Source organism: Kogia breviceps, chromosome 16, assembly GCF_026419965.1.
Source record: "Kogia breviceps isolate mKogBre1 chromosome 16, mKogBre1 haplotype 1, whole genome shotgun sequence".
In the NCBI taxonomy this organism is placed as follows: Eukaryota; Metazoa; Chordata; class Mammalia; order Artiodactyla; family Physeteridae; genus Kogia; species Kogia breviceps.
In genome coordinates, this window is record NC_081325.1 from 76,509,519 (window position 1) to 76,526,192 (window position 16,674).

The 16,674-nt window shown below is 54.4% G+C and overlaps 1 protein-coding gene across 6 annotated transcripts in view; it reads right to left on the bottom strand.

The window, feature by feature from the left end:
- Positions 1 to 9,685, bottom strand: part of IRS2 (insulin receptor substrate 2) — a 30,947-nt gene extending 21,262 nt beyond the window's left edge. For 2 of the 6 annotated variants that reach the window (XM_067016851.1, XM_067016850.1), the window contains exons 1-2: positions 5,443 to 9,684; positions 543 to 575 (exon numbers count right to left, since the gene is read on the bottom strand). In XM_067016851.1, coding sequence (XP_066872952.1) covers positions 543 to 575; positions 5,443 to 9,481 — 4,072 coding nt within the window. In that variant the 5' untranslated portion in view covers positions 9,482 to 9,684. The other 4 variants (XR_010837289.1, XR_010837290.1, XR_010837291.1 and 1 more) reach the window with 4 other exon arrangements.
- Between the last annotated feature and the right edge of the window lie 6,989 nt (positions 9,686 to 16,674).

Consider the following 16,674-nt stretch of genomic DNA (forward strand, 5'->3'; position numbering starts at 1 on the left):
CCTACCACCTGATCGCTAACATGTTTATAACCGCTGATCTTGGAGGTTCAGAGAATTCCGTTTGGTGGGTGAGAAAGCCAGCATTCAAAGCCTTGCCCAACTTGTACGGACACATGCATCCTTCTCTCGTCTGCAGCAGATAAAGTCCGCGGAGAATTCACCTATTACAGGAGCCCCAGGGAAGACCGGGCTGTGGGGGAGGGCGCCTCGGTCCCCTTTCCTGCGAGGTTCCCCCACTTGGTGTACTTGGCAAAGCAGATAAAGGAGTCAAGGCCCATTTTGCCTTCAGCTTCTGAGGTGAAATGGGAACACCTGATTCTGTGCTACCCAAAAAAACAAAACAGAAAACCCTCTCCACTTGCCAAATCTGATACCAAAAGTTAACTGGCTCTTGGGACTCTGCTTCTACAGAAAACGCATTAGTGGGAATTTTAACAGAAAACCCATTATCCCTGTGTGGGTCCTGAAACTTTCGCAAGTTCTTTTCAGAAAGAGACTCACTTCAATACTAAGAGTTCTAAAGAAAATAAAGCATTAATTACCTATGAAAATTCCTCTTCTGGGGGTTAGTGGGCCTGCGGAAGAACAAAAGAATCAAACGCTGGAGGTTTTCCGATCCAGTTTGACAACCAGACAAATCAAAACAGGGCAGGAGCGATCACCCTCATTAAATCAACCCTGAAGAGTGAAGCCCCAGGCCAAACAATGGCCGATTCAGCAACGAAAAGTTTAAGGGTTCTGTTTTTCTCATAAGGCGCATCCCATACGAAGCGCAACACTGCCGATTTTTTTTTTTTTTTTTTTTTTTTTTTTTTCCCCGGTATGCGGGCCTCTCACTGTTGTGGCCTCTCCCGTTGCGGAGCACAGGCTCCGGACGCACAGGCTCAGCGGCCATGGCTCACGGGCTTAGTTGCTCCGCGGCATGTGGGATCTTCCCGGACCAGGGCACGAACCCGTGTCTCCTGCATCGGCAGGCGGATTCTCAACCACTGCGCCACCAGGGAAGCCCCAACACTGCCGATTTTTAAAACCCTCTATTCCAGTTACACGTTCTCATCCTGACACTCGCTCTTACAACCACGTCATGAAAGGTCATCAGAAAGTATGCTCCCGATACACTTTCAGGATCAGAATGCTCTTTTCCTTAATTGCTATTTTACCGTGGAATTTAAAACACTACTTCATGACAGTCGATAATTATCTATGAAAAGAAAAATCCCAAGTGAAACAAAGAGGAGGAAAAACAATGGTTCTCGGAGACTGGCGTACCACCAGCCGCCAAAACAGAAAAGGCCGGAATCTCTTCGGAAGGCACCGGCTCCGTGTTCCGACACCTATGAGCATCCTGGTTTTCGTTTTCAGCTTAAGAACACCCGTTGACAAAAGTGTCCTTCCTGTACACGCTCATGGTTTCAAGGCAGTAAGTAAGCATCAGTAGCACCGCTGGATTTATTTAACACGTTTCTTTAGAGGAGCTGGACCGCTCCGGATGTTGACAAGCTCCCGGGCCTCCCAGGGGCCCTGAGCACAGGAGGAGAGGGTTATAAGGACCCCATTCTACAGACAGAGAAAGTGAGAAAGAGGGATCAAATGGCTTTCCTCTCTCGCACAGGACTCACGAAGAACAGCAAGGGGACACGCGGTTTCCTGATTCCTGGGTCAGTGTTCCACACGCCCTGCTTCCTTCTCCCAAGTACTGTTTTGGTAAAGGTCTCTCTTTCAAGAAAGGAACTAGAACGAGTCACGTGATTTTCATTCAGGAAAGCCTGTGTGTGTTTTCATCGGCACCTCCGTCGTGTCTGTTCCTGGGAAGCGGGTGGGAGCAGGGCACGGATTTTACCTTATTATGACAAGTGCCGGCCAACCAAAGCGGAAAAGCGCGCACGACAGGGAAAATAAAGCGCGGTGGTTTGTCAAGGCATCTCCTTGGAGTTCTAAAAACGTTCAAGACCCTTTGCTTTAAGACTCCGACAGACAAGACTTCCAAACGTGACTTGCGGCTGTGCTGCTCCTTCACAAACAACTGTGCTGCCCTCTCATCCCTTGATTCTGTCACTGCGGGAGGCGAATAAACAGTCCTTTTATGGGACAAATTTAAACACAGATGCTTTCGGGGGAATTCGTATCTAATCTGCCTTGTACCTACACGTAAACCAATTTTAGAACAAAAACCCCACTCAAGAGGAATAGTAAAATAGCACAGGGTATGGTATACACCGATCTATAACCCTGACAACCAAATATATAAAGTTCATCTTAAAAAGTGGTTTTAAAGCACAGATAAGTTCAGCAGCATAGTTTCAGTTCCCAAACAACAGTACTCTAAAGACTGCTTCTGTTTTTTCCCATACACACCCACAAAACACAGGGCAGGTAACCTCCTCCCTGCTCCCAAGTAAGATGCGTAGTTTAGAGTTAAATCTGTATCTGCTCTGCAGGACCTACAGACACATACACACACATCGGTGTCAATCTAAGGCATCCTAACTTTTTAATTGGCTCCACCACTGAAACCCCACTGCCACCCCCACTTCTATCGGAAACAACCATCAGACACTGCTGGAACCTTACCTCTCTGTCACCACCTCTCCAAATACGAAACGCTAGCCCCAAGGGACCCCGAATGGTTCCACTTCAGCGTAACTCGTGAAGTTTTTGCACGCAGAACCCAAGGAGCTGGATGTGGAAGCACGGCCCCTTCCGAGAGTCAGGGCAGCACATCCAATGACTCGGGAAGTTCGTTTGCCATTTCACCTTCAAAGAAATGCTTTGCAAGCCTTCCTTCCATAAATCATGCTCTCAAAGAACACTTATCTCCTGTGAACTTTTCATTCACGAGCCTCACAAACAGATGTCTACAGGTAAACGTGAGTTCAACGAAGGTGGATGTTCATTCTGGGTTTCTCGACAGTGCCTTTCTGGCTCCTCAGAATGCAATTTATTTTCCCCGTTAATTACGATGAGATGCCTGTCCTTCCCTATCGTACTGTTCTCTGTGCTCAAATGAGTTTACTAGAAATCCATTTAGCATGTAGTCCTTTTTTCCAAAAAAAAAAAAAAAATGCGGTTTGGGCACAATGGGTCAATTGTAGTTATCCATTTTGCTTAAAAATAGTCTTTTTTCCTTCTTAAGAGAGTGTTTACGTTCACGCCCACAGAGACTCTGGACAACCAGCCATCCAAAGCGATCTCTCATCTCTGTTCAGCCACCACCGAACATACAAACTGCTGTTTTGATTTCAGAGTCCTGAATCCTATAGGTTGTAAGGAATTTTATACTGGTGGGAAATCTGCAACAAAACAGGCCAAATCAGGCCTCTCATAAACTTATCTCTTGCGGTTTAACATTTTCCCTCATCTGAAAAGGGCATTATATTAGACGTGAATCACGTTTCGGAAAGTATCTACTTTATCGGAAAGGCCTTGAATCCTTTCAGGCCTGGAGGCGCAGACTCGAGCTCATTGCCCCGTGACCGCAAGAAACACCTCCCAGCGCCCTCCTCAATCCAGTCCAGGTTTTTCCCGCCTACTCCACCAGAAGCAGTAAGAGGTGTTGTGTTCTCAGGCTGTTTTTCTGATTAGACTCAGATTTCAGCAAAATGTACTTTCGTGGTCACGATGGCCTATACCCATTCCTGTGTGTACAGATTTCTCCTCCGCTCGAGTCTAGTCAGGCTGGTGTGTTTATCTGGTCTGCATGTTGGACGGCAGCTAATCATCCTTCAAGTCCCGGACACACGAGCAATCTTTCAGACGCACCTGTAGGGCTTAAGTTAACTCCAAGCAAAGTGACCTTCCGCTGAGCGTCATCGTTTATGGGATACATCCTGACAGCTTCCAGGGGGCTTCACTAGATGCTGAAGCACCACACTGATATAGCTCCGCGTGACTCTTTTTATCTCGTGTTCCACAATTTTAGTAACAAAACAGGTAGCGTTGCCCCTGTTGTATTGGAATTCCAGGATATCCACTCTACGGCTATAACTTCAAATCCCACGGATACTAGAAAACACACGCTGGATTTAGACGGCATTAGAGGGTTCTGTCGACTTTTAGAAGAAGAGGTGTATGGCTCCCCAAGCTACCTCAATCGTCACCGTGTAACCCTTGCGGACTGCTGACCTCAGGCCAGATCTTAAGCCCTGCTCACTGCTCTGTTCTGTGGTTCCCACAAAGCCTCTACCTTCCTGAGAACCCCGCACGGAAGCGGCTACAAAATTAAAGAAGAAACTCTCTTGAACCGCCCCCCCCCCCCATCTCCTCCACCTCATCATTCAAAGTGTGAGACAGTCAGGACGCACCTGCAGGTGCGAGCCAAGCACACCTCTCTCCTTTCGGATCTGTAACGAGACCGCAAAGAACAATACTGGACACCATCCCATCCAATGGTTCCTGAGAACGCCAGCAGGGCCGTCTTTCACTGGCTCCTCTGAAGCCCAGACTCACATCACCTGGGCTGCCGACAAATGCTGGGGGCCGGCCCGGGCCCCGCCCAACGAATGCTGGGGGCCTGGGCCCCGCCCACTGGTCGCTTCACAGGGCTGCGCCTGGGCCGCCCCCACAGGCCCTTTCTCAGGCCTCTACTCAGGCGGTCTAACTGGGCCAGATGCTCCCAGACGTGGTCCGCAAACCAGCAGCACCAGTACAATCTGGGGGCTTCTTAGGAACGCACACTGGGAGCCACACCCCAGACCCACTGCACTGGCACCTCGGGGATATGCACCTCTAGCCCGGCCGTCCGGGTCTCAGCAAACTCTCCAGGTGACTCCCAGGTGGGCTCGAGTTGGAGGACCACTGCTTTTGAGCTGCGTTTAAGCAGCGTTACCACTGCAGCCTGTTGGGAGGAAAGGAACGTCTCTGGTGTTAAGAGTTCCTACAGGCTACGTGTGAACGTTAAATGGTTCGCTGTTTCCTGCAGCAGAGTCACCAAAATGGATGTCCGTTTCCTAAACAACTCTTGGGCCTGTTTTTTATAAACTCTGGGGCTCGGCGAGAGTCAGCCGGGCCCGGCTCCAGGAAAACAAAGAGAAAGGTGAAGGCTGCGGCCTGGGGGTTGCTGGAACTTCAGGTCCCCTCCCGGCAGAAGCTTCCCACCTCTCAGATGGAGAAGACCCCCTCTGCCGCCTGCCTCCCCCCGGGGGCGCTGACCTGGGGGCACCCGCCAGGTGTGTTCATGGCAAGACGGGGAGGCTGGGCCCAACAAGCAAACAAATCAAAAGCCTCCCGAGTCCGAAGATTCACATTCAACTCAAGGATGACCTGAGCGCTCCTGGCAAGGTCTCTTGGGTGTTCGAGAGCTGACATCGGGCCAAAAGTGCAACCGAACAGGAAACCTGCGCCCGTACTCCGGCACTTAGGTCGAGGTACCAAAGAAGGGAAGAGGCTTTAGCCACGGACGCCCTCGCGTGCCCACCCTTCCTCCACCAGGCGCAGGGGTCTCACCTTTCACGACCGTGGCCTCTTTCAGGTGATGGGTCAAGAAGTCGAGGCTGGCGTAGGTGCTGGCGGAGGGCAGGGCGCCGGGGCCGGGCCCCACACACACCCCGCCGGCGCTGCCGGCCCCCACCGCGCCGATGAGACCCCCGAGGCTCCGGGTCCGGCCCCAGGCGCTCTTGTCTCCCGTCTGAGGCTGCTGCTGAGGCTGCTGCGGGGACGGCGACAGCCCCGGCTCGCCCCTCACGTCGATGGCGATGTAGTTGAGGCCGTTCTGGAAGCCGGCAGACGTCTCCCGGCGCATCGGCGAGCCACCGCCCCCGGGGCAGCCGACCAAGCCCCCGGGCTGGCTCGGCGTCCAGGGCCGCGCCTGCGGGGGGAGCGGCGGCGGCAACTGGCGGAGGGACGTGGGGGGCTCGTCGCCGCCACCCGGGACGCTGCCACCGCCCCCTTCGCCGCTTTTCCTGAGAGACACGTTCTCCACCGAGGCCGAGTTGTGGCGCTTGGGGTTGTGGGCGAAGGACGGGGACACGGGGGTCACAGTGGTGGTCGAGGAGAAGGTCTCCGAGCTGTGGCGGCGGCGGCCCCCTTGCGGGTCCGCGCGGATGACCTTGGCCCCGCGGTGCGGGTCCGGGGGCTGGCTGGCCTGCAGGAAGGCCTCGACCCCCGACACCTGCTCCATGAGGCTCAGCCTCTTGAGGCCGGACACGGGGCTGCTCACCCGGGCCCCGTCGGGCTTCGGGGGCGCGGCGATCGGTTGCGGTGGCGTGGCCGCCACGCCGAAGGCCATCTCGGTGTAGTCGCCGCTGTCGCCCGCCCCCGAGGACGGAGGGGAGGCCGCGCCAGGGCCCTGGGAGGGCGGCGCCGGGGGCAGGCGGTAAAGCTCTCCGGGCGGGGGCGGCGGCGGCGGCGCCGGCTGCAGGGCCGAGGAGGGGGCGGCGGGGCGCGGGGGCAGCGGCGGGTACGCGGAGGCCTCGGGGGACAGGAGGGCGTCCAGGGAGCCCACGGGGTCCCCGGCCCGGCCGCCCGGCTGGGGCGACTTGGGCGAGCTGAAGTCGAGGTTCATGTAGTCGGAGAGCGGGGAGCGCTGCCGGCTGTCGCCGCTCGTGCCCGGGGTGCCGGAGCCCAGCGACGAGGCCGGGCTGCCGGCGGACAGCAGCGACGACGACGAGGCGGCCGAGGCCAGCAGCGGGGGCGCGGGCGGCGAGAGGCGCGCGCCCGCCTCGCCGAAGTCGATGTTGATGTACTCGCCCGGGCTCTTGGGCTCGGGCGGCAGCGGGTACTCGTGCATGCGGGGCAGGGTCTGCAGCCCCTCCAGAGACAGGCGCGTGGGCCGCGCGGCCCGGCAGCGCTGGCCCGGGAAGCCCTCCAGGCGGCCGCTGCCGCTGCCACCGGGCCTCCCGGGCGAAGGCACCGCCGGGTGGGCTGGCTGCGGGTGGCCGCCGCCGCCCCCTGCCCCGGCCGCGAAGGCGCCGGCTGGCGGCGGGGACCCCGGGCCGGCCGTCGACTCCAGCCGCTCCTCCTCCAGGATGCGCCCCACGGGGGAGCTCATGAGCACGTACTGGTCGTTGTCCCCGTTGCAGGTGTAGGGAGCCTTGTAGGAGCGCGGCAGGGAGCTGTAGCAGTAGCCGGGGACGCCCCGGAGCATCTCCCCGCCGCCGCCGCCGCCGCCGTGTAGGGCGGCCGAGAAGAAGTCGGGCGGGGTGCCCGAGGCGCCCGCGTCGCCGGGGGACATGTTGAGGTAGTCCCCATTGGGAAGCAGCCTGCCGTCGGCGGCGCTCTCCACGGACAGCTTGGAGCCGCCGCACCACATGCGCATGTACCCGCTGTCCTCGGGGGAGCTCTCGGCCGGGGAGCTGGTCTTGTAGCCGCCCCCGCTCCCCGGGAAGGCCCTGCTGGCGGCAGACGCGGGCGTGGGCCCCGCGGCCCCCGCGGGGGGCAAGGCCGCGACGGCCGCGCGCGGCTGCAAGATCTGCTTGGGGGCGGACACGCTGGTGGGGCTCATGGGCATGTAGTCGTCGCTCTTGCAGCTCCCGCCGCCCGCGAGGGCCACGCCGGGGGTCATGGGCATGTAGCCGTCGTCCGTGCCCAGGTTACTGCTGGAGCTCCTGTGCGACCCGATCTCGATGTCGCCGTAGTCCTCGGGGTAGGGGTGGTAGGCCACTTTGGGGGAGGACGCGGGGCACGACGGGCAGAGACGGCCGGAGCTGCCGGAGAAGGTGGCCCGCATCAGGGTGTATTCATCCAGGGACGCGGAGGAGGGCTGGGGCACCGGCCGCTGCCGGGCAGGCGTGGTCAGGGAGTAGGTCCTCTTTCTCAGCCCCCTGTCCAAGTCCTGGGCCCCGTCCCCGGAGACTCTGCGGTAGGGTCGGCCGCAGTGGCTCAGGGGCCGGTCCATAGTCATGTACCCGTACAGCTCGCCCCCGCTGCCGTCCCTGGCCGGGGGCGTCTCGGCGATGGACTCGGGCGTGTTGCTCCTGAGACTGCAGAAGGCTCTCAGGTCCCCGGGGCTCGAGCCGTACTCGTCCAGGGACATGAAACCAGGGTCGCTGGGGGAGCCCGAGGCCGAGGCGCTGCCGCTGGAGGGTCGCTGGGGGTGCAGGGGGTGCTGCAGGTGCGGGTGCGGGCCCGGGGGCGGCGGGTAGGAGCCCGAGCCGTGCCCGCTGCTGGACGACAGGCTGCCGGGGCTGGTGGCGGCCGCCGGGGGCGAGTGCGCCACGGGCATGGACATGGAGCGGCTGTGCTGCAGGGCGCCCCCTGCCGGCGCCAGCGTCACCTTGCTCGCGCGGCCGCCGCAGCCGCCGCTCAGGGTGTGCGAGCGGCTCAGGGGCGCGCGCACCGGCCCCGGGCTCAAGGGGCTCCCCGCCACCGACACCGGCCTGCCGCCCGCCGCCCCGGCCCCCGCCGCCACGCCGCCATCGCCCTCGCTGGCCGTGCGCACCCGGCACGAGCTGCACTTGGCGGCCGGCGGTGTGGCGGCCAGGCTGTCGGTGCGCGAGCGGCGCACCAGGCCCGTCTGGCTGGGGGGCAGGTTGACCAGGTGGTGGTGGCGACGCGCGCCGGGGACGCTGATGGGGTGCGTGGCCGACGAGCCGGACGACTGGCTCTTGCTGCGCGGCCGGAACTCGAAGAGCTCCTTGAGCGCCTTCATGGCCTCCAGGATGGTCTCGTGGATGTTCTGCGCCACCACCGAGTCGTCTGCCTGCATCCACAGCTCACCGGGGCCCGTGACGGCCGAGCGGCCCACCTCGATGAAGAAGAAGCTGTCCGAGTGGCCGCAGCGGCGGATGTTCATGAGCTGCAGCGTCACCGACGGCTGCTCGCAATTGAGCTTCACGAAGCCAATCGTGCGCGCCGACAGGCACAGGCGGTACACGCCCGTCAGGTTCTTGCTCTGGCCCAGGCCCTTGGGCTTCAGGTTCACCTGCCACACCTCACGGTAGGCGGCCGTGGCGGGCGCCACCAGCCCGTAGCTGTCATCGGCCGCGGCGGCGGCGCCGGCCGAGCCGCCCAGGGCGCCGGGCAGGGAGGCGCTGCAGGACGCGGCGGGGGCGGCGGCGGGGGGCGCGTCGCCGGCGCTCGCCCGGCCCTCGCTGACCAGCTCGGTGAGCGCGCGGTACCAGCCCTCCTGCTCCTGCTCGTTCTCGGCCGCCACCGCAAAGTACTCGTCCTTGGTGTAGAGGGCGATCAGGTACTTGTGCTTGGCGTCGGCGCGCTTGTTGATGTTCAGGCAGCAGTCGAGCGCGATGACCCGCTTCGGGGCGCCCGCTTTGCTCCGCCACTTCTTCTCGCTCTCGTAGTACTCGAGCCGCGGCGGCTGCGGCGCCGGCCCCCCGCCCGCTGTCGCCGCCGCCGCCGCCGCCGCCTCGTCGCCGCCCGCTCCGGGTCCGCGCAGCACGAAGAAGCGCTTGTGGCCGTGCTTCTGCTTGCGCAGGTAGCCGCACTTGCGCACGCCGCTGTTGTTGTTGTTGTTATTGTGGTTGAGGTTGAGGTTGGGGCCGTCGCCGCCCGCCGGCCCGGGGCGCCCGTTCATCGGCGGGCTCGCCATCACCGGCGCTTCAGGCCGCGCCGCCCGGCCCGGCGTGGAGGGGCCGGGGGGAGCGGAGGGGGCGCGGGCGGCTCCCTCCCCCCTGCTCGCCCGCCGGAGCCCGCGTCCCTCGGGCCCAGGAGGTGGGGAAGGTTCGGGGAGGCCCGCCGGGGGGAGGGCGGGGGGCCGGCACCGCGCGGTGGCGCAGCGCCCTCCGCGCTTCGGGGCCCCAGAGGACGCCCGGCGCGGGCGGCGGCGGCGGCCGCTGCCTCCCGGGCTCTCGGGCGGTGCCTGGGGATCGCGGGCTGGGCCGAGAGTCGGGGGTCCCCGAGCCTCGGGGCCGAGCCTAAGGCGCGCCCGGCCGCACGGGTCCCGCCGCCGCGCCGCGCTCCGGGGTGCCGGGGTGTGCCCGGGCACTCGGGGTCCGCGCCGCCGCCGCCGCCGCCGGGGCTGCTGCTGCTGGTGCTGCCAACGGCGACCCGGGCTCGTCGCGGTCCCCGCCGCACAGTGAGTAACACATCGCGCACCGAGTGACTGAACTAAGAAGAGCAAAACAACATGTGACTCGGCGTTACGCAGGCACACACGGCGCGGCCCGCCCCGCCCCGCCGCCCGCATTGGCGCCGCGCTCCCCGACGGACGACTCGCCCGGCCAATAGGCGCGGGGCACTGGGGGGGGCGGGGCGGGCCGCGCGGCCCGCCCCGCCCCCCTTTCTCCCGGGGCCGCGTTTCCCGCCGTCCCCTCCCCCTCCCGCGGAGGCCAGGGCCCGGGTCGGGTGGGGGCCGGCCCAGGCCTCATTAATCAGAGGCTCGTTGTGGATGCCGGCGGAGGAGATGCCACCCAGGGCGGGAAAAGGGGCGCGCGGGAGGGGCGGGGGCCGGCGGCCGCCGCGCGGAGGGCCCTGCCCTCCCGCCTTTGACTCAATTAATTGGGCTGGGAGCTTCCGCCGGGGAGGGGACTGGGGTGGACCGGGGGGGAGGAATTGGGACTGCAGGGGGCGGGGGCCGGCGGAGACCAAGGGCCGACACCGCCTGCCAGGGTTCGGTGCGTGGGAGTGGACGGTGGCAGCGCACTCGGGCCCCGCATCGCCTCGCCGCCGCCCCACTAGTGGGGGCCAAGATAGGGGCAGTGAACTTGGCCGTCCTCTCGGAAACCCCCGCCTCCCCGCAGCACACACTTTGGCTTGCGGATCCAGCGCCCAGGCTTGGGGTGGACGCGCGCCCGCCCGGCTGGGCGGGTTTGCGCCTGGGTGGTTCCCGGGTGCCCGGCCCGCGGCTTGTTTACGAGCATCACGGTAGGCACCAGTGAGCTCTGGATCCATAGCAGTTTCGCGCCCCTTCCTGGAAGGAGAACGGGGGTGCTCCCGGGGTCCCACCCGCTCAGGGCCGCCCTTCTCTCGCACCGGGTCGTGGGCTCTTTCCGGGGCGTCATCAGCGCCATTCACTTGTCAGGATCTCGGGAAGTTGAAATCGTCTGTTGGATGTAATAGGAGAAAGAGGAGGACGAGCAGGCGTAGGAAACTGCAGTTTCCTTAGTGCCGGGAAGAGGGCGCGCTCCAGCGAGCACACAGCCCTGTGAGTCGGGTCCCCTCGGCGGGTGCCCTCCTCCTGCTAGACCCTCCACCCCACGCGCGGAGGCGCGGGAGTGGGCGGTTCCAGACCCGCGCGCCCTTAGCCGGCAGCGGCCGCCTCGTGGAAGGCGCCCGTGGATGCTTCGAATGTTTACATCTGTGTGCCTTCTGTGACTTTCAAAGTCGATCACAAATAAGGACCCACCATACAATTGCGTCTCCTAAATGACAGTGAGGGCTACTGGTGAGGGTGGGAGTCCCCGAGTTCAGATCAGAGCAGGCTCCGGATCCTGCAGAAACCAAGAAGGCTAAAAGCAAGCCCTTGTCTTTGTTTTTTCGTTTTTTGTTTTTTTCAATTGTGTGTCTTCACGAAATGATTTGGAACAATAATGTTGGTTATTTTTTTTATTAAGTCCTGGAAGTTGGCCTTTGAAAGTCCTCTGTACTTTATAAAACTCTTTATTTTAAATGTAATAAAGTCTTAAATTTAAGAAAAATAACAAGATTGTAATATTTGAAAGGGTGATATATATTTTAACCTGTTTGTAAAACTGTGACCTAAAAATTCTGCTACTTAACTTTATGGGCCAAGAGATCCCTACTTACAGAAAGATCATAGTAGTTTTGTTTGTTGCGTATACACATTATGATTATTGATGAGTAACAAACATAAGAATAATCAATGACACAAAAATCATCATAGAATCTGCCTCAAAGAGGTGTATGTAAAGTTGATCCTTCATGTTAAACCATGCTTGAAAAAGTAATACCTCTGGGAGTGCCCTTTTAAGTGTGCATGTGTACTTCTATGTGTGGGCATGGGTGTGTATATACATTTGTGTGTGTGTGTGATTGTGTATGTGTTGGGGGCACCACCCTTATGGACATTGTGCTTCGGTTTTTTTATTCTTTTTAGATCTTGCTGCCCCTTTTATGGTAACATGTTGCCTAGCGATCTGCTAAGTAGTTAATATCCATTCATGCTTTCTTCTTCCTTGACCCTTTGAAAAGTAAAATTCTTAGGAACTCAAAAAAAAAAAAACCCAAAAATACAAAAAAAGAGAGAGATGAAGGGGTTCTTATCTGGGAGCTTGAAGAAAATGTGGCCCAATTTTATTGGCTTTGTGATGATTTACAGTAAGCAGCGCTGCCTGTACGTTCAGTAACCCTAGCGGGCATCGTATGATCGCGGGCAACCTGCTCTCAGCGTCACGCCATAATCATGTCTTCTGAGAAAGTATCTTTTCTTTTTGATTTTGACTTTTCATACAAAATTAAGTTTTCAGATATTCATTGAATACTTCTTTGCTGTGCCCTTCAGATGTTAAGAAGTCCATCTTGGGTTTGTTTGTTTTTTTTCCCCTTAGAGCGATTACGATGTTCAATGCCAGTTTCAAGTAAAGGTGTCAGAAGCTCTCCTTTGGCGGTTGACACTTGCCCCGTGCCGTACTGCCTCAGTCACAGACCAGGGGCAGACAAGGCAGGGTGAAGAATGTTCTGCCCTCTCAGTGGCGTGCTCATACTATAAAATCACAAAGCCACAGCAAAACTACTTGTCATTCTGAGGTCCTAGAACCTCTCACTACGAGTGTGTGAGCACAGTTTCCATTCTCATTAAGAAGTCAGTCCATGAAACCAGCAGAAAGGAGCTCTGTAATTAGAAGCATCCCTGTCTTCTTTCTCAACGAAGGAACTCGTTGTCTTTCTCCCTTCCCATTGCCAAATAAGCTATTTATTTATTTAAAGCTTGTGTGACACCTTGTGATTTTCCAACTGCTCGCCCATACTTTTCCAGCAAAAGTCAGCTAAATAACATCTGCCAACCTGCTCTCCACGCAGGGCTGGGTGCTGCTGTGTGGCCTGTTGCCAGCAAGAGCCTGGATGAAATTTTTTCTCATGGTCCGAAAGCTTTCATCGGAAATTCTCTTTCCTTTCATGGATAGCAAAATGGCCATATCTTTAAACGAGGAGGGATTGATGTTTGGTTGATTTGGTGGTTTTGTTTTGTTTTTTAACATAGAATCTTACACAAGGATTCTTTTACTAAAACCAAAAGTCCTTTCTGGAATAATTTAATTACCTTTCATCAAGTAGTCAATTTCACAAAAGTGTAGACATTAAAAATGTATCATAAACCCGTAACACAAATAACAGTAACAATAATAGTGACCATCATTAATTTTCTTCTCTGTTTCATATAAGGAAGCATCTGTAGCAGGAGAAAAGTAGATAACATGAGAGGGGTTTTTTTGGTTTTTTAAATGCTTAACCCTGTAGCTGTTTGACAGTATTTTTGGTCTGGATGAGCTCTTATCTAACTGAGTAAGCAGATCACTCGGGAATATTATATGACCAGTTTTCAAATGTATTTTAGCCGCACCGCACAGGGAGATCAGCTCCGCGCTATGTGACCACCTAGAGGGGTGCGATAGGGAGGGCGGGAGGGAGACGCAAAAGGGAGGGGATATGGGGATGTATGTATACGTACAGCTGATTCACTTTGTTATACAGCAGAAACTAACACACCGTTGTAAAGCAATTATACTCCAATACAGATGTTAACAAAATAAAAGTAAGATATACAGTGTAAAAATAAATAAATAAATAAAATGTATTTTAGGAATAGAGATTTTAACATCAGAGGTTTACACTGTAGTGTTTAAAAAGAGTGGCAACATTTCATCAATTTTGCTGTGTTAAATAATGTATGACAGTTGCTTATTTAATACATTTCCCTTTCTGAGATGAATGAACCCTGAGGACAGACTTTTCCTCATCTAGGATTCATATGGGGACTTCCTACACTTTAGCAGCTAGTTTTTTTTCTCTCACAAATATATTTGCTAATATGTTTCAACTGAAATTTCACAAGGATTTTGTAATGTTCCAGTGCTGTGCAACAGAATGATTTACATGAAGGAATGTAACCGCTGTTTGGATCATTCACTGTCAACGGGTGGCTTTGCAAATGCTTGAAAAAGCAGGATTTGTTCATAGCTTGTATGGTTTCTCGGAAGTTGTAAAGGCTTTCCACTTCAGTATTTCTTTCGCTCATTAAAAAGCCTGATATATTTTAAATAGTCCTTTCCTTAAATATTCATTTGGGGATGAGGGATTTTCTAAAATAAATGACTTCTCATGCACATATATGCTAGAGAAAACTAACACTTAAGAATTATTCTGAAAAGTGTATGAATTGAATTAATACTGTTTAGAAAAATGCTCATTTATGTAGTAGGCACCCGGATAGCTAATCCAATATTAAAAACATTTTCGTTTTAAATAGAATTGTGTTGAAGAAATATTAACACATAAACAACCAATTACATAGTGACTGCTGTCAGTGACTTAAAATTCTTATTCATTAACCCCTGAATTTTGTTGTGTTTAAATTTCGAGAATGTATTTTTAGATTAAAAACAAAACCAAACAGAACATTTTTTTTCCCTAAAGACTTCCCATGATTGAAATAAAAATTTCACATTAATGGCTATATAAAATTACTGAATCATTAAAATAACAAACAAACAAAAAACCTGTTCCTTCTTAAAACATCCCTCTTCCTTGGAATTCTTGGCCCTGAAATACAATATACTCACATTTTGCTCGACTAAATTGATGCTTTGCAATTTTCTGGCTGCAGAGTTAAAACGTTGTTTATTGTGTTTGTTTGTTTTTTCCTGTCAGGGCAGAACAAAAGTGTCTGCTTCTCAATGTGTAGTTCATGAGCAGATGACATTAAAAAAAAGGGGGGGGGGGCTTTAAAATGACACAGCTGTATTTTCTGGGAAGGGAGCGGGGGTGAGCAGTGAGGCCCGCTGGGAGCGCCCTTGAACAGGGCGCAAATGTTAAGGACGGGGAAAGATCAAGCCGAGTTCATTGATCCCAATGTTAGTTCTGGGAACAAGCTTTCGCCCTGTTTCTGCAAACCCTTCAGGACACAAATAGGACACGGCTGCCCCGCTTTTCGCCGAATGCTCTGGTGTTTTGGGCTGTAGTCAGAAACCTTCCACTTTTCTGCAGTCGTTCACGTGCTGTTTCTAGGCTTGCCTTTCAGTCTGTTTTCTAGAGTTGTTTTGAAATCCAACCTAAAGATAAGAGAGGAAATGTGACCCGCTCTTGAGAATGCTGCCACCAACTGGCAATGCTTCTTCCCGAAGCAGGACCGGCTCCCAAGCGACTTGTCACAGCCAGAGTGGTGCCTGCTTTTGTAGAAAGCTGGTTGCAACCTCACCTACACTTGCCCTGCACAAATCTTTAAATAAATCAATAGAAACTCTTTACGATAAAACAAAGAGATATCAACAAGTGAACTAAGGGCAAAGTCAGACGACAAATGAGGGATGAGTATATTAGTAAGTTTAAGAATTTTTTTTGGGGGGGGATTAGGTATCAAGCTAACGTGGTCACATTTTCTAATATCCTTTAAATCTCAATTTGCATCTCTAGTTACCAAGAACAGCTATTGTATAAAAAATGTATACCAATGTCCATTTAAGATTTTAGAAAACTACTTAGCCAACAATTTAAAAACAAGAATCTAAACAAGATTATTCTCGAACATTTCCTGGAGCAAACCTAAGGGTTACAATAGGGATACAAACTTTTGGTTGTTTCTCTCTACTAAACTGACCTATCAGTCTCAATTTTTTCTTTTTTTTTTTTTTTTTTTTTTTTTTTTTTTTAGAATAAGCGAAAGTCATCTTGAGAGACAGTGAAAAGTAAAATTTGAAAAAGTATGGAGGAAAGAAAATATATTTTTAAAACTATAAATAACATTTTAAAAGCTATAAATGACAAATAGCAGTGAAGTGTCAACCGTGGCTATCTTTTTGATTAGTCTGAACTTATGAACTCATGGCTTATTTATCAAAGCTAAATGTATAAATTATACCATCTTTCATAATTGCTCTAGTCCCGGTTTTTAGGCAATGCCAATGACAGAGATAGTCAAGTTAGTGATGGTATTTGAGCTAAGTTACCCAAATAAGGTGAAGGGATCAGAAGATGGGATTTATTTGCTACTAAATTTGTTCTTTTTTTTTTTTTTTTTTTGGCTACGTTGGGTCTTCGTCACTGCGCGCGGGCTTTCTCTAGTTGCGGCGAGCGGGGGCTGCTCTTCGTTGCAGCGCCCAGGCGTCTCATCGCGGTGGCTTCTCTTGTTGCCGAGCACGGGCTCTAGGTACGCTGGTTTCAGTAGTTGTGGCACACAGGCTCAGTAGTTGTGGCACGTGGGCTCTAGAGCACAGGATTATTAGTTGTGGCTCACGGGCTTCGTCGCTTGGCGGCACGTGGGATCTTCCTGGACCGGGGATCGAACCCGTGTCCCCTGCAGTGGCAGGCGGATTCTCAACCACTGCGCCACCAGGGAAGTCCCCAAATTTGTTCTTCAGGTACCTTCATCCTGGATGAAAGAGAAAAAAAAATAGTAATAATAATAATAACAACTAATCAGAGTGGTTTATCAGTGTGTTTACATGTTACAGCATTTGATTTCCACCAATCTGTGAGTATCAAATCAAATAATGTAATATATATTATTAATATATTATTATAATTATGATAGTTATAGTTATAACTATATTATAATAATGAATAACATATTGATATATTATTATACTAGGTATCAATGTAATGTAATAA